General features: G+C 31.9%; 4 protein-coding genes across 7 annotated transcripts; 1 reads left to right on the top strand and 3 right to left on the bottom strand.

Moving 5' to 3' along the window:
• Positions 1-753: 753 nt before the first annotated feature.
• On the bottom strand, positions 754-1849 carry LOC149891306 (uncharacterized). Of its 2 annotated transcripts, none has more exons than XM_090083303.1 (3): positions 1715-1849; positions 1454-1560; positions 754-1103 (listed from the first exon to the last, which is right to left on the bottom strand). In XM_090083303.1, the coding sequence occupies exons 2-3, from the start codon at positions 1551-1553 to the stop codon at positions 889-891; spliced, it is 315 nt and encodes a 104-aa protein (XP_089939429.1). In that variant the 5' UTR covers positions 1554-1560; positions 1715-1849; the 3' UTR covers positions 754-888. The 2 variants fall into 2 exon arrangements, with proteins under 2 accessions (XP_089939429.1, XP_089939430.1); XM_090083304.1 differs by having other exon boundaries at positions 1681-1771.
• Positions 1850-6313: 4464 nt separating this feature from the next.
• Positions 6314-9062, top strand: LOC149891305 (uncharacterized). 2 transcript variants are annotated; one of them, XM_090080753.1, is made up of 3 exons: positions 6314-6432; positions 8561-8676; positions 8788-9062. In XM_090080753.1, exons 1-3 carry the CDS (start codon positions 6380-6382, stop codon positions 9000-9002), a joined length of 384 nt encoding a protein of 127 aa, XP_089936879.1. In that variant the 5' UTR covers positions 6314-6379; the 3' UTR covers positions 9003-9062. The 2 variants fall into 2 exon arrangements, with proteins under 2 accessions (XP_089936879.1, XP_089936880.1); XM_090080754.1 differs by lacking the exon at positions 6314-6432 and adding an exon at positions 8091-8263.
• Positions 9063-12667: 3605 nt separating this feature from the next.
• On the bottom strand, positions 12668-15415 carry LOC145202601 (uncharacterized). Of its 2 annotated transcripts, none has more exons than XM_090082610.1 (3): positions 15298-15415; positions 13054-13169; positions 12668-12942 (listed from the first exon to the last, which is right to left on the bottom strand). In XM_090082610.1, the coding sequence occupies exons 1-3, from the start codon at positions 15348-15350 to the stop codon at positions 12728-12730; spliced, it is 384 nt and encodes a 127-aa protein (XP_089938736.1). In that variant the 5' UTR covers positions 15351-15415; the 3' UTR covers positions 12668-12727. The 2 variants fall into 2 exon arrangements, with proteins under 2 accessions (XP_089938736.1, XP_089938737.1); XM_090082611.1 differs by lacking the exon at positions 15298-15415 and adding an exon at positions 13467-13625.
• Positions 15416-21178: 5763 nt separating this feature from the next.
• LOC145188215 (uncharacterized) lies at positions 21179-22873 on the bottom strand. The gene has a single exon (XM_080064799.2). It carries the CDS (start codon positions 22871-22873, stop codon positions 21179-21181), a length of 1695 nt encoding a protein of 564 aa, XP_079920925.2.
• Positions 22874-22911: the final 38 nt, after the last annotated feature.

The raw sequence follows: 22911 nt of genomic DNA, 5'->3' as shown, positions 1-22911 counted from the left end.
GTATATAATTTGTTTAAATGACCAAGTCAAACCGTTTCTAACTAGTCCATAATAGGAACCTCAATGGTCCATATTTGGAGCACAAGCTTAAAGTACCCCTAATATGGACCACTTACGTTTTTGACACATTTTATATTTATTAATAAATCAACCACTACAAGCTTCATATAATATGTTCAGCTGAAGGTAAGAAGTGGTTTACAATATAAAAGTTAACTATTTAAGCAAAAGTGAGTGAGTTATACACTCTGCAACAAAAGTGGCCCATAATCGGTGACTCTCCCCTATATTTGTATCTTCTTCATCATTTTTATGAGGAACTCTCAGCCTTGACCTTAACATATATTTGCTCTTATAAAACAAAAGTGCTTATGTGGAAGAGGCTGTAGTCGCATCTTCTAGAAAAGGACATTAGTTTGTGTCTGAATCCTGCGTTTTTTTTCCAATTTTTTAAAAAATATTGAAATTGAGTAAAACTTAGTGAAAGTCAGCTCTTTGAAATTCAGAAATTTTACTCGACAAAAAGCTTTTAACTATAGGATCGCTGTTATGTTGGTGTCTGTAAAGATCTCCTTTGAACCTTAAAACCAAAAACCGTGGAAATAAAAAATTTTTAAATTTGTTTTGATATTCACTTTGCGCCCAGAGAAAATTTTCTTTTGCACAAGAGAAAAACAATATTTTTTAGTTTTTATGTCTGAGCTTTGTAAAGTATAACGGAGATGGTTCTGGTAGTAGGAACAAGAATTCGGATGCCGTCAACTTTTATTTAATGTAAATATTTTTACAAAAAATAAACAACATAAAATATCGCTTTTCGGACTCCGCCATTGAATATATAAAAACTTTTATTTTAAACGGTCTGAAAACTATTAGACGCAAACGATATCAACATTGCTTGACCTGTTTGCAAACTCCGCCACAGATCTTCCAGGTCGATGATGGACGAGGAGTGTCATTGTTGCAACAGATCTCATCATCAAATTTGTAGCACGACTTTCCGCATACTCCGTAAACATTGTTGGGTAGGGGAATATCATTACAACATCGCTCGTGTGTCAAGCTGTAACAACCGCTACCGCATGGTTTATAATCCCCTTCACCTATTTTAATGAATATTTTTATATATGATTTTAATGAATATTTTTCTATAAGATTTATGTTTATTTTTTAAATAATCCTAAAAAATAAACTTTTGGTTTGTAGTAGGTAATCAATCGAATGTCATACTCGTTATTTACTGCTGACTACAAATAGAGAATACCACCTGATTTTTACGATTTGAAATCCAGTTTAAATGATATAGGCTTAAAATACACATTTATAAACAGATCAATGTAATAAAAAGAATAACAAAATCAATACAATTACGGATTACTTTTTCTCAAGTTTTATGTAATGAATTATAATTTATATAACAAAGCTAAATGATGAATTAAAAACTTTTTTTTACATTCACGTGGAGCTTCTGATGGAAAAACCTCAACATTTTCAAATGGAAAAGCATCAGCAACCAGCACAGCCAAGAACATTAGGCATAGCATTGTTTTCATTTTTGTACTACATTTTAAAATAAATTAATACAAAATAAAAAATTGTTCAGCTTTTGAATGATGAACAAATTAAATAATTCTAATAAAGAGTCCTCAATAAAAATGCATAAAAAGTATTTAATTTTACCAGCAAGATTTTTAAATTGCAGAAAAATGCTTACATAACTTTCTTCAAACGGCTCTGTAGGCTCTTCGTGTCAATGTCAAAACTGTTCACGTAGCTGCCCACTCTCTAAAGCATCATTTATAGAAATTGAGTAAGAAACGAAAGCAAACAAACGTAAACAGAAACCTGGTTTAACAATTAAGTTTCACGAAATACACGTCGAAATCGAAACATGAGTTGTGATTTCAGGCGTTTAAATATTTAAAAATATTTTATGCCTTTTTTTTGCCTTTTAAGGGATTTGCGTCGCCTAAATATGATCGCTGGTGTTGGCTGTAAAGATTTTTTCTTTCGATTTTGTAAAAGAAATCTTAATTTAAAACTAAATAGTTCTGTTTGACTTTTGGAAAAGTAAAAAAGTCCATCGGAAGATGTGTTTTTAGAGTTTTAAGGTTTTGAAGTACTAAATAGTTTTATTGATTGCAACTAGCTATTGATTTAGCTGCAGAAATAAAAAAATTGTTTTACACAAAAAAAAAAAAACGACAATAAATATACAAATGTATTTACATTTATATTCTTCATTTCAAAAAAAAAAAAAAGCTTTTGCAGAAGAAAATGTACTTTTAAAAAATAAAATTTTCTTCTTTTTCTTAGAAATTTTTTGGGTTTTCATTTTACTCAAGTAAAATTAATCCTCTTTCAGACACAACTTTCAGATGATTGATGATGATTTGATGATTTTAGATGGTTTAAAGGCCTCACCTTTTGACCTTGCTTCACTATTAGCTGGAATCCTCAATAACACTTATGCAATAACACTTATTATATCACATACTTTGTCTGGTATAGCATGTAGTAAGTTTGCTATAGGTGATTCACTTAATCATCTAATATAAAACACTCTTCCAGCTCCTGTGAACAGTTCTTACCACAAGGAAATTATGTTTCGCATGCCTAGTTTTCAATTCAATGCCATTGATGGCTTTAAAAAAGGAATAGAATTCTAGTTGTCTTCATTATATTGAAACTGGTTAGACTTTCGGTGAGATAAGCAGCGCGATGCAGATTTTCCACTGCTTTTACAAAATACCTTTTGATAAAGAAATATTTATTTCAATTCATTTTTTCTGAGTAATGAATCACGAGATTTATTTTTTATACTTATTTCAGTATGTATATATATATATATATATATATATATATATATATATATATATATATATATATATATATATATACATATATATATATATATATATATATATATATATATATATATATATATATATATATATATATATATATATATATATATTTATATTCTCAATTATGCTGAACATTTTAAAGATTTTAAACTTAGATTGTTTTGCAACTAGAAAAATAACTTCTTAAACCATTTCGTGTTACCATGAACCTCACCAGCCCTCTAGTTACGATTATGCCAATATTTGCTACAGTGCATAAGCAAACAACTTGATTCTTTAAGCTTACGCAGCATAAGCAAACAATTTGATTCTTAAAACAATGAGATTCTTTAAGACTCTTTAAAAACGTTCCAAAACTGAGTAAATCTGTGGAGGAAATAAAGCTTTTGATCTAATTTAGGAAAAACCCGACAGGTTTTTGTCAAAATCCACGAATGATTTCCGTGCTCTTTTCTCGATGTAACTTGCGGAGTTTGTGAATTATAAATTATTATTTACTTTCTGGTTTTCGGTCCATCAAAAACACCGGGTGTTTTTTTTTGTCATAACCCAGACCAGAAAATCTACAATCGCATTACAACTGTCAACAAAATCATTTTCAGTTAAAAAGAAGTTTAACTGTTCTTTTTCCTTCATTTGAGAGGAAAAATTATCATCATTAGATTCCAGGCCTATAGAAAAGAACTTGACGTGATAGGCAAAAACTGAAGCCATTCCTGAAATTGGCAACCACAAATTTGCTTAAATCAGTTCGCAGAACTTTAAACAGCGGAAAAAGAGTTAAATTTTGCTGACCAGTGTTATTGCTTAAAAATATAGAAGAAAGGTGTGCAAACAACTAACTTAATTTGCTGAAAAACCATTAAAAATCTCTCAATTGTTTTTTGTTTTAGAATTACTCTTAAACTAATTATCAAATGCTAATTAATATGAAGAGTGTAGTTGAAAATAGTTTATCAGGATTAAAGCCAAACTTTGCATCTAACTTCTTCTATTAAATGTTTGACCTTTTTACAGTTTTTATGTAAAATTCTTTTGATGTGTAATGTGGGCAGGTCAGCGGCGTGTCAGTATCCTTCCCTGAAACATTTTACAAAGATTACACATGTTTCAATGCAGGACGTAACATGTCCATGTCAGCATTTACAAAGTAGATTTTCTCAGTACACGATGTAACATGCCTTGTACTGATATTTACTAGGTACATTTTTAAAATAGATAACAAGCGTAGTTAACCTGTTCGTTACTTTGTAAAGTAAACAAAAATCGCTTCATGTAAACACATGAAGCGGTTTTCATTTTGACATTTGAAAAAAAATTAACTTCAAAATGACAACAATTTGTATTTTCTTATTATAAATGGCTTTTACAGTTTTTACAGATACTTTCAGTTGGCTTTTATAGTTTTTATAGATGCTTTCGGCTTTTATAGTTTTGAAACAATTGCGAAAAAAAAAAGATTTCCAACACATGTATTGTTTTCTCGAGGTTCTCATCCAATCTGAAAAATTTATTTTGAAGGCCTTTCGAATTGCCATACCCGATCATTACAAGTTTCTTTCAAGAAGAATCTCGTTACGTTAGCGAAAATGTTAGTGGGAAGATAAAAGAATACTGAGTGTGCAAAAAAAGTGCTAGATAAGACTTTTTGAGACGAACAGCACACGTTAAACAAATTTGCTGATAAAACGGCTGATAAAATTATTCACACGGTTTACACGAATCTGATTTAAGCAATTGTATTATCGGTATGACGTCAGAGACCGGTAGTGTAATTTGACATAATTAAGGAAATAAAAAAACAATTTTCAGAATTGTAAAAATTCCTCAGTCATAGTAAAAAATGTAGAACTAGATTTAACACAGTCTAAACTATTAAACACAGCATTAAATGTTTTACTAAAAGTTTAATCAAAAATTTATCCGCCAACAATTTATCCGCCATGATGACTTTAAAAACACTTTTCCTTTCTCCTTTGAAAAAATGAAAAGAAACCATTGAAGTGCTATATACCAAACCAACCAAATGCCGTATACCGAGTCAATCGAAATATCGTATACCTAACCCATCGAAATATTATAAACCTAACCAATTAAATAAAACATAGCTTTTAGCTCCTATATCTAACTATTTAACATTTAAGAGACCATGAGCGCTTTTAATGGTCTCAAATGGGTTGAGTTATCGTGCGTTGATGGAGAAAAGCTTACTTAAAATTAATAATAGATAAATTTTAAATCAAATTTAAATATTCCATTATTGAATGAACTAAAAAACAGAATGAAAATTGTCGCTTAACTACGATAAAAATTTATAAAGTATTTCTTTTTTAGAATTTCTATAGAATTTCTATAAACTTCTGGAATTCTGTAGGAGTCTTAAGAATAATGCTCTAATATCTACAAAGAATTCGTTTACACCTTTGAAGCATTAAACTTTTTTGTTTTGGGAGCAGCATTATTTCTAATGCTTTTCCCAGGGGAAAAAGTTTCAGACTCTTTTTTCCATTTTTGCCAGGGTTTAAAAGTTAAAACCCAGGTATATGAGATTTATTTTTCTTCTTGTTTTCAAGTTCACCACTCCATTATTGCACCATTAAGTAGCGATTGCATAACATTTCAAAAGATAAATGCAACGATTGATGAGAAGGCTAAACAGTTTATTTTTCAAAAGAACAAGAAATTGAAAGGTCTGAACAGGGAGGCTGTGGTGAGCAGCAGATAAGAGGAATAAAATATCAAGTGTTTTGTCAAATGTTAAATTAACTTATGATCCAAAGCAGCAACTTTAGTTTAGACCCTTAATCCTTTTTAGGTTCTTGTTTGCTTTCTTGTGCTTTATTCAACCGACAGTTACTTTTTTTAGAGACAGTTGCTTAGTGGACTTACAAAGTTTGGATTCTATTTTGCACTCATTGGATAAAGGCCAAAAAGAAATAAAGTATGACGAAATAATTAACTTAACGTAATAAATCTTTTATTTATATTTATTCAAGTCTTTTTTCATATATTCCAACCATAAATATGCTATTCACTTGTTTCACACTCAGAAGGAGGTTCAATACCTAAAACCGCAGACAGAAAACGGTTCCGTCTGATTTTGATCAGATGTTGTTATCGTCAAACAGGAAGACCAATTGATCCTCTATGAGACTTAGAATACTTAACTGAGATTTAACCAAACGCGAAAAGAATGATTTTTTTAAATGGAGATTCAGTTTGCCTGTAGTGATCTTTTCTCAGCTGACCTTATTCCACAAAAAAAAAGCAAAAAAAAATGTTGATATTTTTTTGTGAAATTGGGTCAGCCGAGCTTGAAGAATTACTACCGACAAACTGAATCTCCATTAAAAAGCAAGTCACAGATTGGTTCCATTAATTTAATCCATGAGCTATTTGTGGTAAAAGAAAACATTGCAGTTAATTTCCAAGGTCAAGGTCAACTTACTAAAGTTAAAGACGTGGAAAGCTTTTCTTGGAAAATATAAAACGCGCGAATACGATATTCTCATATGAGAGTTAGTTTAAGTGATAAAAAGATTTATGATGCAAAACGCCATTCCAGGTACCTTTTTTTTGCACTCTTATACGACTTCATTCTAAAAAACGCAGCAGATGTTAGCGACAAGTAAGGTTTCATTCAGAACACAGAAAACTTTATCAGAATTTGGAGTTTTTAATTCTCAAAAGTTTGCACAGAACTTTCAACAGTTTTGTTGAACTTCGCTCTTTTTTTTTTCTAACCTTGATTTAGAATGTGAAAGTGAAAGTGAAAGATTTAGAAGTAAAAGTTTTCCAGCGAATAGGCCCTAATCAAACAGCCGACCATTTCCAGTAAACTGAAGACTAACGCTGAAAGTAATAAAGAGTTATGTCTGGAATACAATGTACAGTTCCAGGACTACTTTCTAATTAATTGTCTTAAGTTTCTGACAAACTTCAATTTTTTCACATCTGCCTAGGAGATTTTCATGGTGTACTCGCTCTGTTCATGTCACAGGTTTGACAGTTGTCAACTATTTCTTACTTAAATATTTACTTGATGAGTTTAAGGAATTTAGCTTTCTTACAATCACAAAAGACATCCTACTGTCTTTTTGAGCTATTAAGGTAAATTTCTCAAGTGAACATACAATACGTTTTTGCTCATATTCGTAGCCAACTAAGGACAACTTGTTTCATTATAGAAAATATCATTGTTAAAAGTATATTTCCCGGGCCCTCCATAACATTATTTCCCGGGCCCTCCATAACATTATTTCTACAGCATTATTCACACATAGTGTATTTCATATTTATATTTCATATTTATATTTCACAAGTTTTACTGACATTTATAAATGTCAGTAAAACTTGTGAAATATAAATATGAAATATAAATATGAAATACAAAAATTTGAAATAAGGAAAAAACTTTCAAAAAATTTTTATGTTAAAGCTTTTCGTTTTTATAATTTCTTCTTACTTTTGAAGGAGATCACAGCTCCCTCGATCCTCTCTAAAAAGTAAAGACGTTATTTAATGTTAGATCTTCAGTGTTTGTCAAGAACAGAGACAGGTTACTAGCTTCAAACGTTAAAAGTAAACTCATCAAAAAATTGTCAAAGATCTAATTAGTTAAAAATCGAATCAATTTTTTTTTCTTTCTGACCGGATGTTGAACTGGAAAATTTTTGATGTGAATTAGGGTCTCATTCAATTTAATTGCTTGAACTTTTTAATCGAACCTTCTACACTATCCTTGGACTTTAAATCCTTGGACTGTGAATGGTCATCAACTTTTTAATGTAAAATTACTCACCCTGTCCACATAAGCTTCAATTCAATAATTTGCATTTGCAACAAATTCCTGTTCATTATGACATTGTAAAGTGAAACTCCAAAAGAAGAAAATCTATGATTTGGTTGAATTTAAATCTTAATTGCTTTTTTAGATTCTTTTAAAAATTTATTGGGGTACACTAGAACACCATAATGAACTTTGAATTTCAATCGAAAATTCAACTAATGAAGGTGTTACTCCTATAAAAAATATAGAAATTCGACTAAAAATTGACTACCAAAGTTAAGCTAATCTTTGCACGATCAGACAATAATGAAATGTGAACCCACAAAAAGGTTTTCTCGGGAAAGTGTTTTCTCTCAAGAAGTATTTTTCTGAATCCTCACCAGTATTCTTTGAAAAAGAGAACTCCGTTTTTTTAGAACAAGAGAAAACGTTGCATATGAAAAAACATTTGTTTAAATCTCTAACGACGAAATTAAAAGTGAAAGTTTGCGAGTTGAGAGTTGAAACAACTGCCATGAAAAAAGCGGTTTTGTTTACTTTGTAAGCCTTTAAAAGTTGGCTGCATATAATATTTTTCACTCTCCTCAGGAATATAGGTCACAAAAAGGTATTTTTTTAAACTTTCAAATGTTAAATGACTTTATTTAACTGGGATTGTTCATAATAAATTCATAATCAATATAATTAACATTTTTATTCATCATTAAGATTATTAACATTCGTATTCTTTATTTCATGAGATACGACAAGGAAATTTTTTTAATAACATGCCAATTTTTGAAACCTATTTTCCAAGTAGTGAAAAAAGTATCACGATATAAAGAAATCATGCTCCAATAATAATATGGTCTGGGAAAAAAGTTGACTTGTGAAGATTTCTTAAACTTGATATGTAATATTTTAGAATAAGTTCTTGCAAAGCAGTTCAAATACAATTCAACTCAAAAATGAAAATTCACCTAAGCCATGCAGTTTTTGCTGTTTTAATGGTTGCAATATTAGCGTACAGAAAACCACCTTGTAAGAATGTTTCATATTTTGGTATAAACTAAAGTAAATTTTGTCGATATTTTTTGATTTTGTTTTAAGGAGTTGTTAGTAAATGTAAATAAATACTTTAATTTGTTACAGGTAATTTTGATTTTGTTCCATGTGGAGGTGTATGTAGAAGTTTGACTAATGAGCGTTGCTGTAACGGAGTTCCTAAGCCAAATTCAGTTTACGGAGAATGTGGAAGCACGTGTTACAAGTTTGGAGATGAAATCTGTTGTGATAATAAAACTCCAAGACCAGCTTCACAATGGCAGATATGTGGCGGAGTTTGCAAGAATGTGGCATCGTGCTAGTTTAAGTGGTTTTATAAACGTTTAAATATATTTAAACATAAAAACCTTGGGAGTATGAAATATTTAGATTATTTGATTTTCCTTCTGAAAGCTATGACAGCGCTTTTTAAGAATATTAGCAAATGAGACTTGATATCCCCTCATAACCTTATTTGGTTCGATAAATATTTTTGTATCTTCTGTTAATGAACTCATTTATTAAATAAGTCAAATACAAATGATTAAAATTTCTCAAAGATCAAGGGCTAAGTGTTTGAAATGAGTTTTTAGTAGACATTGGTGAAAAAAATCGAGAATCTGCGAAATGTAATAAAATTCTTTAAACACAGCGCGTTGAAAAAAAAAGATCACTGAAGATTGATCAGCTCAAACGCTTTCTTTCTTGCTCACTCTAATACAACAGCCACTCCTAAATTTCATGCCAGTTTCTACCACCTCAACGATTTCATCGAAATCTACAAAGATGTTTTTGACAAACACAGTGAGCAAACCAAAGAGACCCGCCTTCACAATTTTCACTCTCACTGGGAGAGGTTCAAGTGATCAGTGAGCTACCCAGACTATGGCGACGTGTCATCAATTTCAACAGCAAGTATCTGTGAAATGAAGAATGTCTTTCGGAGATTTGTTAATTCTAAATCAATTTTCAGTAACAAGCAATCTGAGCTGAGTTTCTTTCATTTTCTCTTTTTGTGACTATTGAAGGGAGAACAAGTTTTGCTATGAAGAATTTTTATGTGTGCTGTAAATTTGGAATGTTTTTGAAAACTAATTTTTTCTCTCGGACAACCGTATCTGATTTTATTTTCTTATAATTTTGCAATTTGTGCGACCTGTATTTGGAATTTTCCAGGATTTTCTTGGGAAAGCTCTTGACATTTGGATTCAATTTTTTCAGTTTTCTTTCAAGAACTGGAAAAGTTTCAAAAGCAATTGGGCTGTCATAGTTATCATAGTTATAGGGCTATCATAGTTATCATAGTTATAGGGCTGTCATAATTATCATAGTTATAGGGCTATCATAATTATCATAGTTATAGGGCTATCATAGTTATCATAGTTACAGGGCTGTCATAATTATCATAGTTATAGGGCTATCATAATTATCATAGTTATAGGGCTATCATAATTATCATAGTTATAGGGCTATCATAGTTATCATAGTTATAGGGCTGTCATAGTTATCATAGTTATAGGGCTATCATAATTATCATAGTTATAGGGCTATCATAGTTATCATAGTTATAGGGCTGTCATAGTTATCATAGTTATAGGGCTGTCATAATTATCATAGTTATAGGGCTATCATAGTTATCATAGTTATAGGGCTATCATAGTTATTATTGATCATAGTTATTGTTCAGGTATTGCTTTTAAACTAAGTTACCTGTAATAGAACGTAGACATTCGAGGAGCTTTCAAGTTGAGTTGAGAATATTTGAGAGAAATGGTGTTTGAACTTCAAAACCTGTTTTTATAAAGCTTTACTTACAATTTAACTTCATTTGAATCTCAGTGATGCTTTGCAACTTCAAATTTGTAGACATTTTTATCTGATAAAAAATTTCATGTTTTTAAATTTTTTGCTTGATTTATTTCTTGAGATATCCAGCATTTCCTTCGTCATTTGGTCTGCTTACCAACGCACATAGCAACGAGTTTTTAATAAGAATTGTAAGCTATTCTATTACAATTTTTTTTTATTGAATAAACTTTTTAAACATAAGTCATGCAGATAGTAAAACAATGTGCTAAAAGTAACAAATCAAGAAGATTTCATGGAAATAGATATACCAGAAATTTGCCAAATGATTCAACTTTCCCAGTAGTTCCTTTATTAGTGCTGAAAATGGCAGTCTTTCTTCTAACACTTCGTTAAACTTTTTCTTTTTCTTAAAAAAAAAAAAAATTTTTTAAATTGAGACACAGCAAAATGAAACAAATCTGTTGGTTACCGTATTGTTGGCATGGAAGCTTTATATATTATTTGATTTATCAATTGTTGTAAAAAATGTCTCTAATTTTATTTTAAATCTTTTAGAACGTTTTTCTAAGAAAAAAGGATTGAGCTCAATGTTATATACTTGGTACCCTAACTGCGACGAAAAGATTGAATTCTACACTTCAAAGACATACTTTGGTAAAAAAGCTTTGATGTAAATAATAGAATAATTTATTCAATGCGTGAAAAATGTCATACTTGCAACATTACTTCATGTAGCCTCGTCAGCTGAAAATAACTAGTAATTATTCAGTAATAACTGAAAATAACTAACAATTTACCTAAAAAACAGGCACTGGCCTTCCACTCTCAGTTGTTTTGATAGGATGATATGGCAACACATACCCAAAATAAAGTATGTTTCATTAACACAGTTGGAGTTAGGAGCTTATGATGCTGTTTCAAATTTTAATATTGGAAAAAAAGCAAGTGTTCTTTTATTTGAGACGATGAATATGTTATATTCATATGTTATATATATATTCCTCAAGGCTATTCAATCATGAACAAAAAGCGTCTAAATTTACAGAATATCAAAACAAAGTATGCTTCTGGGTAGCTCACTGATCACTTGAACCTCTCCCAGTGAGAGTGAAAATTGTGAAGAAGGGTCTCTTTGGTTTGCTCACTGTGTTTGTCAAAAACATCTTTGTAGATTTCGATGAAATCGTTGAGGCGGTAGAAAATGGCATGAAATTTAGGAGTGGCTGTTGTATTAGAGTGAGCAAGAAAGAAAGCGTTTGAGCTGATCAATCTTCAGTGTATAGTCATGCTTGAGAGAGCTTTCAAAGCATGCGGACACATGCTGTGTGTCTACAATTCAAAAGACACAGAAAGCAGAGTTCTTCTTAACCAACTGTTGCAGAGTATCCACATTCTTAAGCAATTTTTGACGCTCATTGCTAGCAAATTGAAGATAGAAAAATGCGTGATGAGTGTATACGATTATAGTTTTAAAAAAAGATCACCAAATATATTAAGTTAGTAAATATTTTTTGGAAAAAATTGACTTTTTCTTTCTGGCGATATAAATAGGAATGATTAATACAGTTTGCCTAAAAAGATAATTTTTAATATTGCGAAATGCAAAAAATAAATAAATAGATAAATAAACAAAAATTTAAATGCTGTTGTTTTGATTGTTTTATATGGAGTAAACCTTTTGAAACTTTTCTCTCGGACAACCTGACCACGGACAATCAAAGCTGATTTCAATTTTTGCAGTTTGGCAATTAAAAGAAGGTTTTTACGGGATTAAAATTTCAATTGGATTAAAATTCTTTTGATCTTTTTTTTTCAACGCGCTGTGTTTAAAGAATTTTATTACATTTCTCAGATTATCAATTTTTTTCACCAATGTTTACTAAAAACTCACTTCAAACACTTATCCCCTGATCTTTGAGAAATTTTAATCATTTTTATTTGACTTATTTAACAAATCAACTGAGTTCACTAACAGAAGATGCAAAAGTATTTATCTCTAGATCTTTGAGAAATTTTAATCATTTGTATTTGACTTATTTAATAAATGAGTTCATTAACAGAAGATACAAAAATATTTATCGAACCAAATAAGGTTATGAGGGGATATCAAGTCTCATTTGCTAATATTCTTAAAAAGCGCTGTCATAGCTTTCAGAAGGAAAATCAAATAATCTAAATATTTCATACTCCCAAGGTTTTTATGTTTAAATATATTTAAACGTTTATAAAACCACTTAAACTAGCACGATGCCACATTCTTGCAAACTCCGCCACATATCTGCCATTGTGAAGCTGGTCTTGGAGTTTTATTATCACAACAGATTTCATCTCCAAACTTGTAACACGTGCTTCCACATTCTCCGTAAACTGAATTTGGCTTAGGAACTCCGTTACAGCAACGCTCATTAGTCAAACTTCTACATACACCTCCACATGGAACAAAATCAAAATTACCTGTAACAAATTAAAGTATTTATTTACATTTACTAACAACTCCTTAAAACAAAATCAAAAAATATCGACAAAATTTACTTTAGTTTATACCAAAATATGAAACATTCTTACAAGGTGGTTTTCTGTACGCTAATATTGCAACCATTAAAACAGCAAAAACTGCATGGCTTAGGTGAATTTTCATTTTTGAGTTGAATTGTATTTGAACTGCTTTGCAAGAACTTATTCTAAAATATTACATATCAAGTTTAAGAAATCTTCACAAGTCAACTTTTTTCCCAGACCATATTATTATTGGAGCATGATTTCTTTATATCGTGATACTTTTTTCACTACTTGGAAAATAGGTTTCAAAAATTGGCATGTTATTAAAAAAATTTCCTTGTCGTATCTCATGAAATAAAGAATACGAATGTTAATAATCTTAATGATGAATAAAAATGTTAATTATATTGATTATGAATTTATTATGAACAATCCCAGTTAAATAAAGTCATTTAACATTTGAAAGTTTAAAAAAATACCTTTTTGTGACCTATATTCCTGAGGAGAGTGAAAAATATTATATGCAGCCAACTTTTAAAGGCTTACAAAGTAAACAAAACCGCTTTTTTCATGGCAGTTGTTTCAACTCTCAACTCGCAAACTTTCACTTTTAATTTCGTCGTTAGAGATTTAAACAAATGTTTTTTCATATGCAACGTTTTCTCTTGTTCTAAAAAAACGGAGTTCTCTTTTTCAAAGAATACTGGTGAGGATTCAGAAAAATACTTCTTGAGAGAAAACACTTTCCCGAGAAAACCTTTTTGTGGGTTCACATTTCATTATTGTCTGATCGTGCAAAGATTAGCTTAACTTTGGTAGTCAATTTTTAGTCGAATTTCTATATTTTTTATAGGAGTAACACCTTCATTAGTTGAATTTTCGATTGAAATTCAAAGTTCATTATGGTGTTCTAGTGTACCCCAATAAATTTTTAAAAGAATCTAAAAAAGCAATTAAGATTTAAATTCAACCAAATCATAGATTTTCTTCTTTTGGAGTTTCACTTTACAATGTCATAATGAACAGGAATTTGTTGCAAATGCAAATTATTGAATTGAAGCTTATGTGGACAGGGTGAGTAATTTTACATTAAAAAGTTGATGACCATTCACAGTCCAAGGATTTAAAGTCCAAGGATAGTGTAGAAGGTTCGATTAAAAAGTTCAAGCAATTAAATTGAATGAGACCCTAATTCACATCAAAAATTTTCCAGTTCAACATCCGGTCAGAAAGAAAAAAAAATTGATTCGATTTTTAACTAATTAGATCTTTGACAATTTTTTGATGAGTTTACTTTTAACGTTTGAAGCTAGTAACCTGTCTCTGTTCTTGACAAACACTGAAGATCTAACATTAAATAACGTCTTTACTTTTTAGAGAGGATCGAGGGAGCTGTGATCTCCTTCAAAAGTAAGAAGAAATTATAAAAACGAAAAGCTTTAACATAAAAATTTTTTGAAAGTTTTTTCCTTATTTCAAATTTTTGTATTTCATATTTATATTTCATATTTATATTTCACAAGTTTTACTGACATTTATAAATGTCAGTAAAACTTGTGAAATATAAATATGAAATATAAATATGAAATACACTATGTGTGAATAATGCTGTAGAAATAATGTTATGGAGGGCCCGGGAAATAATGTTATGGAGGGCCCGGGAAATATACTTTTAACAATGATATTTTCTATAATGAAACAAGTTGTCCTTAGTTGGCTACGAATATGAGCAAAAACGTATTGTATGTTCACTTGAGAAATTTACCTTAATAGCTCAAAAAGACAGTAGGATGTCTTTTGTGATTGTAAGAAAGCTAAATTCCTTAAACTCATCAAGTAAATATTTAAGTAAGAAATAGTTGACAACTGTCAAACCTGTGACATGAACAGAGCGAGTACACCATGAAAATCTCCTAGGCAGATGTGAAAAAATTGAAGTTTGTCAGAAACTTAAGACAATTAATTAGAAAGTAGTCCTGGAACTGTACATTGTATTCCAGACATAACTCTTTATTACTTTCAGCGTTAGTCTTCAGTTTACTGGAAATGGTCGGCTGTTTGATTAGGGCCTATTCGCTGGAAAACTTTTACTTCTAAATCTTTCACTTTCACTTTCACATTCTAAATCAAGGTTAGAAAAAAAAAAGAGCGAAGTTCAACAAAACTGTTGAAAGTTCTGTGCAAACTTTTGAGAATTAAAAACTCCAAATTCTGATAAAGTTTTCTGTGTTCTGAATGAAACCTTACTTGTCGCTAACATCTGCTGCGTTTTTTAGAATGAAGTCGTATAAGAGTGCAAAAAAAAGGTACCTGGAATGGCGTTTTGCATCATAAATCTTTTTATCACTTAAACTAACTCTCATATGAGAATATCGTATTCGCGCGTTTTATATTTTCCAAGAAAAGCTTTCCACGTCTTTAACTTTAGTAAGTTGACCTTGACCTTGGAAATTAACTGCAATGTTTTCTTTTACCACAAATAGCTCATGGATTAAATTAATGGAACCAATCTGTGACTTGCTTTTTAATGGAGATTCAGTTTGTCGGTAGTAATTCTTCAAGCTCGGCTGACCCAATTTCACAAAAAAATATCAACATTTTTTTTTGCTTTTTTTTTGTGGAATAAGGTCAGCTGAGAAAAGATCACTACAGGCAAACTGAATCTCCATTTAAAAAAATCATTCTTTTCGCGTTTGGTTAAATCTCAGTTAAGTATTCTAAGTCTCATAGAGGATCAATTGGTCTTCCTGTTTGACGATAACAACATCTGATCAAAATCAGACGGAACCGTTTTCTGTCTGCGGTTTTAGGTATTGAACCTCCTTCTGAGTGTGAAACAAGTGAATAGCATATTTATGGTTGGAATATATGAAAAAAGACTTGAATAAATATAAATAAAAGATTTATTACGTTAAGTTAATTATTTCGTCATACTTTATTTCTTTTTGGCCTTTATCCAATGAGTGCAAAATAGAATCCAAACTTTGTAAGTCCACTAAGCAACTGTCTCTAAAAAAAGTAACTGTCGGTTGAATAAAGCACAAGAAAGCAAACAAGAACCTAAAAAGGATTAAGGGTCTAAACTAAAGTTGCTGCTTTGGATCATAAGTTAATTTAACATTTGACAAAACACTTGATATTTTATTCCTCTTATCTGCTGCTCACCACAGCCTCCCTGTTCAGACCTTTCAATTTCTTGTTCTTTTGAAAAATAAACTGTTTAGCCTTCTCATCAATCGTTGCATTTATCTTTTGAAATGTTATGCAATCGCTACTTAATGGTGCAATAATGGAGTGGTGAACTTGAAAACAAGAAGAAAAATAAATCTCATATACCTGGGTTTTAACTTTTAAACCCTGGCAAAAATGGAAAAAAGAGTCTGAAACTTTTTCCCCTGGGAAAAGCATTAGAAATAATGCTGCTCCCAAAACAAAAAAGTTTAATGCTTCAAAGGTGTAAACGAATTCTTTGTAGATATTAGAGCATTATTCTTAAGACTCCTACAGAATTCCAGAAGTTTATAGAAATTCTATAGAAATTCTAAAAAAGAAATACTTTATAAATTTTTATCGTAGTTAAGCGACAATTTTCATTCTGTTTTTTAGTTCATTCAATAATGGAATATTTAAATTTGATTTAAAATTTATCTATTATTAATTTTAAGTAAGCTTTTCTCCATCAACGCACGATAGTAGTAGGAAAATGCCGGTTCTGGGACATTTCATACTAACCTAGGATTGAAGCAGAATATTTTCTTATCATGTCCCAGAACCGACATGTAATAAATCGTTGATGAAACGAATCTCATAAACTAAAAGCTGTTGTGTTTTTAGATGTGTAATTTCATGATGAAAGTATATCATGAAATTTAAATGAGATTTTTTTTTTCATCATTATAGAATTAAATTTAGAAAAGGGATGCTTGAAAAGGGTGAATTAGGTCCTAGAAGTAAACCAGATCCAACAGATTCATATTTTTTACCGTTTTTGGCATAAACTCCTTCTTTTAAGGAGCTCGATCTGTAGGTAAGACCTAAAAAAATTTGAGTTAAGAAAAATAAATTCCCATTATAATAAAAAATGGAGAGCATCATTAGAAATATAGATCATATTGAATATGTTATGGAGAAGAGCATTGAGGAATTTAGCGACTACCTGGGGGAGTATATGGAATTCAAGCCTGATGGATATAAGAAAGAACTAGATAGGTTGGAGTTGCTCATTGCTAGATCAAATGTTTACCTTATGAAATTGATGGATAATAAAAAATCGTGTTGCAACGCTATCATCATAAAGAAAATGCTTATGGATCTTATAGTTTATATACATAATGACCTTATTAGATATGAATTGGAGAAGGAGTTAGGTGAATATCTTTTCTATTTAAAGAAAGCAATAGAAGGTATTAATGATGAAGACTCATGTGCTCCTGCGGCTTAAAGCATTTTATAATTTTTCAAATTATAAAATATAGTATATCATGAAAATTTTTTAAGCATCTGTAGTTCCTTCATTAGTCTTGTTCTTGTTGCAGTTGAGTAATGGAAAAAGGTGTTTATATTTTTCTTTTCGCGCCTGCATAATTCTTCGTCTTTCTAGGTGTTCTTTTTCTTCTTGTGCAAGTTTTAGGGAGTACCTAATGTCTCCTAAAGAAAATATATTTATAATCATAGAGTCTAATTCTTTAGGTGTATATTTTTTCTAGACTCCTCAAAATGTGAGCTATTTTTAACGTGATTATTTCTGTTTATTTTTGCGTCAAAGACTTTAGCTGAAAAGGCTTCTGAACTCATTTTAGTTAGAAAAAAAAATTTATTTATATCATTTTTTAAAAAAAGTATGAAATGGGTTTTGTATATATCTTATTATAGCAAGAAAAAAATGATTTAAATAAAACATTTTTCTTAATAAAAGAAAAAGGAAATGAATTACATTACAATTGATAATTTTGATGAGAGCAAATTGATGGTAGGTGAAGTTTATGCTGCCACTAAACCAGTCGCATATCAAAAAGTGCCATTAAAATATTCATATCCAACTGAAGAGGGCCCTCTTTTAATACGTACACCCATATTATTTTCGTATGGTGTGTGCGAAAATAAGGATCCAGCGACACAAAAACTGACTGGATATTCCATGCCTTTTGTATGCTTTGATGTAAAAAAGGGAAGGACTACAGAAGACGAAAAGTTTATCAGCATGATGGAAAAGATTACTTTGTTTATCAGAGGTGAAGTGGATAAATTATCAGCTAAACTAAAAAAGGGAGGAAGAAAAAAGCAAATCAATTCGGAAGAATTGAGTCTATTAAAATACAAGTCTGACCATCCTGAAGCAGCTCCCGTATTCTATGCCAAAATGTTTGTCAAGAAAAATAAACAAGATGAATTGCTCATTACTTCTGAATTTTATAGAAAGAAGACAAATCTCGATATAAAAAATGGAGTTAAAGGAGAGCGCAACAATAAAAATTTAGTCCGCTCTTCTGGGCATGAGTTTCTTAATCAAAAATGTTATGCGATTGGAGCACTTAAAATTGAGGGGGTGTATATCGGTCCTTCGATTATATCCATTCAAGTCAAATTGGTAGAAGGCGTCATCGTAAAATTAGCTTCCATCTCTCATTCGAGTATTATAGCGGAAGATATGGATCTAAGTGTCAAAGAATCGGATGACGATGCTTAACTTACTATACAGCAATATGAAATAACATATATACATGTTATTTCATGTCATGCTTTTCTATTCTGTATAAAAAATAGTAAGATAATAAAAAATGTCCCAGAACCGGCATTTTCTTACTACTAGTGTGTAATGATCACGCGTAATAATAGACTTGTCCAAGTAAAAGGTAAAAACTTCCAGATTGACCGACTTGAGCGTCGCCAGAGTTGAGGGTGACGACGAGTCTTCTTCCAGGTGCAACGCTAGGCATGGAGTCTGCTTTTCCGAAATTTCTGTAGAAGGAGATGGTGGTGGTAGAGCCAATGGAAGCGTTGGATTGATAGAGTAATCCAGTTGACTCGTTGTTGAAGGAGGTTACGTTTGAGCCGTTCCATGAGGACAAGTAAAAATCTTCCAAGCCAGACGAGGAGAAGATGCATTTGCTACCTTCATCATACCCAGGGAAGGAAGTGTAATTGCTACCATTATAAGGAGACCATGGACTGAGCACAGTTCCATTTCCAGGGGGTAAATTTCCATCATACATTCTCACTCTGGATTCCCACCAGTTTCCAGAAGCTCCAATGATGTGTGCTCTGATGCCTTTCAGAAAAACGCCATTTCCTTTACCTGGAGTATTGATCAGTACATATTCATTTCCGTAAGTGGTGTTGAAATACCTAAACGTTCTACAGTATAACTTGTAAAACGGCAAGTAGGTGGGGATGGTTGAGAGTGTGGTGATGAAGGGTTGAATCCAGTAAGTGATGGGTGAAGCCGTTTTGTTGTTTAATTTTATTTCAATGCTTGTTTTAAACGGCATGTCAAGTGTGAAATATCCTCCTAAGGAAGTGTTGCTGTATACATTGCAACCTTGTAAAGAGTTGGCATAATACGGTCCCCCGAGAGGAGAGAAGAGCAAGTCACAAGCAAGAGCAGCTTGGTCTACACCTACAGCATCTGTGGTTTCTGAATAATTTCCAACTCCAATTTCTCCGTCTGCATGAATTCTAAGAAAAACATTTCCAGGAACGCTTAATCCTCCTGTGACAGTGCCATAAAAAGCCAACCATAGCCTTCTCAAAACTCCAGGACCGTCAGAGTAGCTGAAAACTGTAGCCGCATCTGGTAATCCAGCAGCTATAGTTTGCGATTTTAATCCTAAACTGGTGAATCCAGATCCTGGTATCATTCCTAAAAAGTTGGATTTTTGTGACAAGACGTCCACATAGTTTTTCGTCGCTCCGTCTTGCACACTTGTCGGATCAGTCACGTTGATCAATTTGTGGGAATTCAAATCTAAATCTGCTGTTCCTACTGTCGTTCCAGTAACACCTGTCACATGAGTGTCCACATAGTTTTTAGTAGCAGCATCTTGCGCACTTGTCGGATCGGCCATGTTGACGATTTTGTGCGATGTCATGTTAATGTCTATGTATGAAATATTATTGTAAGTGACTTTCGTGTCTACATACCCCTTTGTCGCAGCGTCTTTTAAATTAGTCGGATCAGTCACGTTGATCAGTTTGTGAGAATTCAAATCTATATCTCCAGTGATCGTACTAGATCCATTTGTTTTCATGCAAAGACTCGTGCTCACATCCACATAATTTTTTGTCGCGGCATCATGAAGAGTTGTCGGCTCGTTCAAATTGATGGCTTTGTGAAAATTTAAATCCAAATCTGAAGCTCCAACTACCGTTCCAGTCCCACCTGTCACGTGATTGTCAACGTAATATTTGGTGGCAGCATCATGAGCATTTGACGGTTCTGCCATGTTGATGATTTTATGAGAGTTGAAATCCATGTCTGAAGTGATAGTGCTATTCCCATCTGTTCTCACATATAGGTTACTGTTTAAGCTTTCAGTTTCTAAAACAGCGTCTAAATAAGCTTTTAATTGTGTTCTGTTGTATCTGTCTACCATTTTTATATGCGTCTGATTTTTTTTAATTCAGCGCTAACACGCATTGATTCTTTGAATCTAACGCTCTGGCGAATTGACTCTTTGAATCTAGCGCTCTGACGTATTGACTCATTGAGTCTAGTAAAGTGTATTAATGACGCTTTGAAAGTCGTCTCCTTCCTGCAATCTTTTTAAAACGTAAAGGCACAAGTGACCACAATAAGAAGTGTTACCAAATTGCACCCTTTCGCTGTTGTAAAAGACAGGACTTTTTAAATAATGGACAAGCTCCTCGAGAGGAGGCTGAGCGTAAGAGTCAAAGCTGTATTTTTTATCCCCGTCTTTATACCAGCAGACCCAATGAAACCCCTCTGTGCTAGAATCCCCCGTATTGACAATTCCACATTCTTTTTTCAGTGCCTTATTCGGTAATTCATTACGAACAAAAACGCCTCTGAAATTTTTAATCTTTAATTTTTTTGCAGACTCTATCAGTTGAAAGTTGGATAGGGGTTCGTTTGGCAGTATTATTCCTTCTACATTGATCATTTTATTATTTTGTTGGATTTTTTTAGCTGATCATATTAACAGTATGCATACTGTTAATATGTTATTTTTTGTTAATTTTTTAGCTGAGCGGATCTACTTACCTTTAGTTTGTTGGATTTTTTTAATTTGTAATGTCCAAAGGCTAAGGTACTTACCCCGTCTTCCAAGATGATTCTTTTATCATCATCAGCGCTGAGTGCTACTTTGTTGATCTGTTCAGTATAAATGTCATGTAAACGAGACCAGATCACATTCATGGTTCTAAGTTGCTCGTTTTTAGTCATAAGACAGTTTTTATAGTCCTCGTAAGTGATTGTTTTTTCAACCACCTTTTTTTTCACTCCTTTACATCTTTTCTCTTCTTTTTCATGGAGTTTGTAAGAGTAGAGCTTAGATCTAAGCCCTACAAATTCTTCGATCTGTTTTCCTCCAGTTTCGTCTTTAAACATTCCTATCACTTTCTTATTTAATCCTGTCTTAAATCCGAAATTGCTTATAGCAGGATGATCTTTATTAAATTCGCTCGTGTCGAATTTACTTTCTACATCTTCGGCAATGTCTTTATAAAAATCGTCTGTTTTGATTTCATAGAAGAGTGAATCAGTGTCTGTCATTAACAATTTTGCTTTATCACCACCGTATTTTGGTTTGATATAGCCGTAATGGAATTCAAACATGAGCGTTTTGCTCAGATCCAAGATGCACATTCCTAAATAAATGGGTTTGTTGTAAACCAATTTTGTCCTTTTCATATGTATAGCAACCAAGTTTTCATCGAAAATGGTTCGACTTTCAAAATTAGGTTTCTTAGATAATTTTAGAGCCTCGTATTCTTGCGTCACGAGTCTGACATCCACACGATTTTCAATATTCTCCATGGTCTTTCCAAAGACAGAGTTGTTCATGAGCTTAAAAAAGTCCTTTTCAAATTCGTTTTTAGCTTTGGTTCTTAAATTCGTATTAAGATCGATATACTCTTTTAACCAAGGTTTTTCTTCAAAAGTGATACCTCTATGAATCTTTGTCAATTTCAATCCTAATCTCTCATACAGCTTGAGATTTTCATGGTGAATGACATAATTCTTTTTATCGTTTAAATTTGGAACAAGCTTATCCACTTTATTAATTTCCATTCTTTCAGGACCTAAGGGGTAGTCATTATGCGCATCGTGAAGGCTTTCAGGATAATCTAAATCGACTTCGAGAATGCAAGGTATGGACTTCCAACGGAGGAGCTCCTCTTCAGTCATCCATCTAAATCCTTTAAAGGGAAGAGGTTTGCTCATCGCCCATCCATACAAGTTATTCGCATCCAAGTATTGGATGAAGGTCGACTCTTTGTGGGGATCATAAGAATCTCCCATGTACTTATTGTTAGAGACTCCATATCTATTCGATATCATGCTGATTCCACCACGTATTCCTTCCTTAATCATCAGTATCATGTCATAGTCACTGATCAACTCTAAGGATATCTTTGTTATTTTGAGTGCGGCATCCCAGGCTAATCCTGGAGATGTGTAATAATGAGCGGGATCAAGACCATAATTTTCACTACAAACATTTCTAAAATTCTCAAACACATCTGCGAGGATGAGCACATCAGACGCATTGTATATATTATGATAGTCTCTGAACGATTGACAGTTAAATTCTTTCCATACCTTTTGAGCGTGTAAATAATCCTCATCGCTTATTCCCTCATCACAAAGCCTGGAATAGAACGCCTCTTTAGGAGGTAATTGTGTTTCAGAAAATTTATCCATCGTATCCACCCATTCATAGGGATACACCCCTTTTTTTC

The sequence above is a fragment of the Hydra viridissima genome, unplaced genomic scaffold (assembly GCF_058129835.1).
Source record: "Hydra viridissima isolate aposymbiotic clone 2 unplaced genomic scaffold, HvirCarnegie_v1 scaffold_3, whole genome shotgun sequence".
Lineage (NCBI taxonomy): Eukaryota > Metazoa > Cnidaria > Hydrozoa > Anthoathecata > Hydridae > Hydra > Hydra viridissima.
The sequence above is the reverse complement of the archived record's forward strand: the minus strand, read 5'-3'. Positions and strand labels throughout refer to the sequence as shown.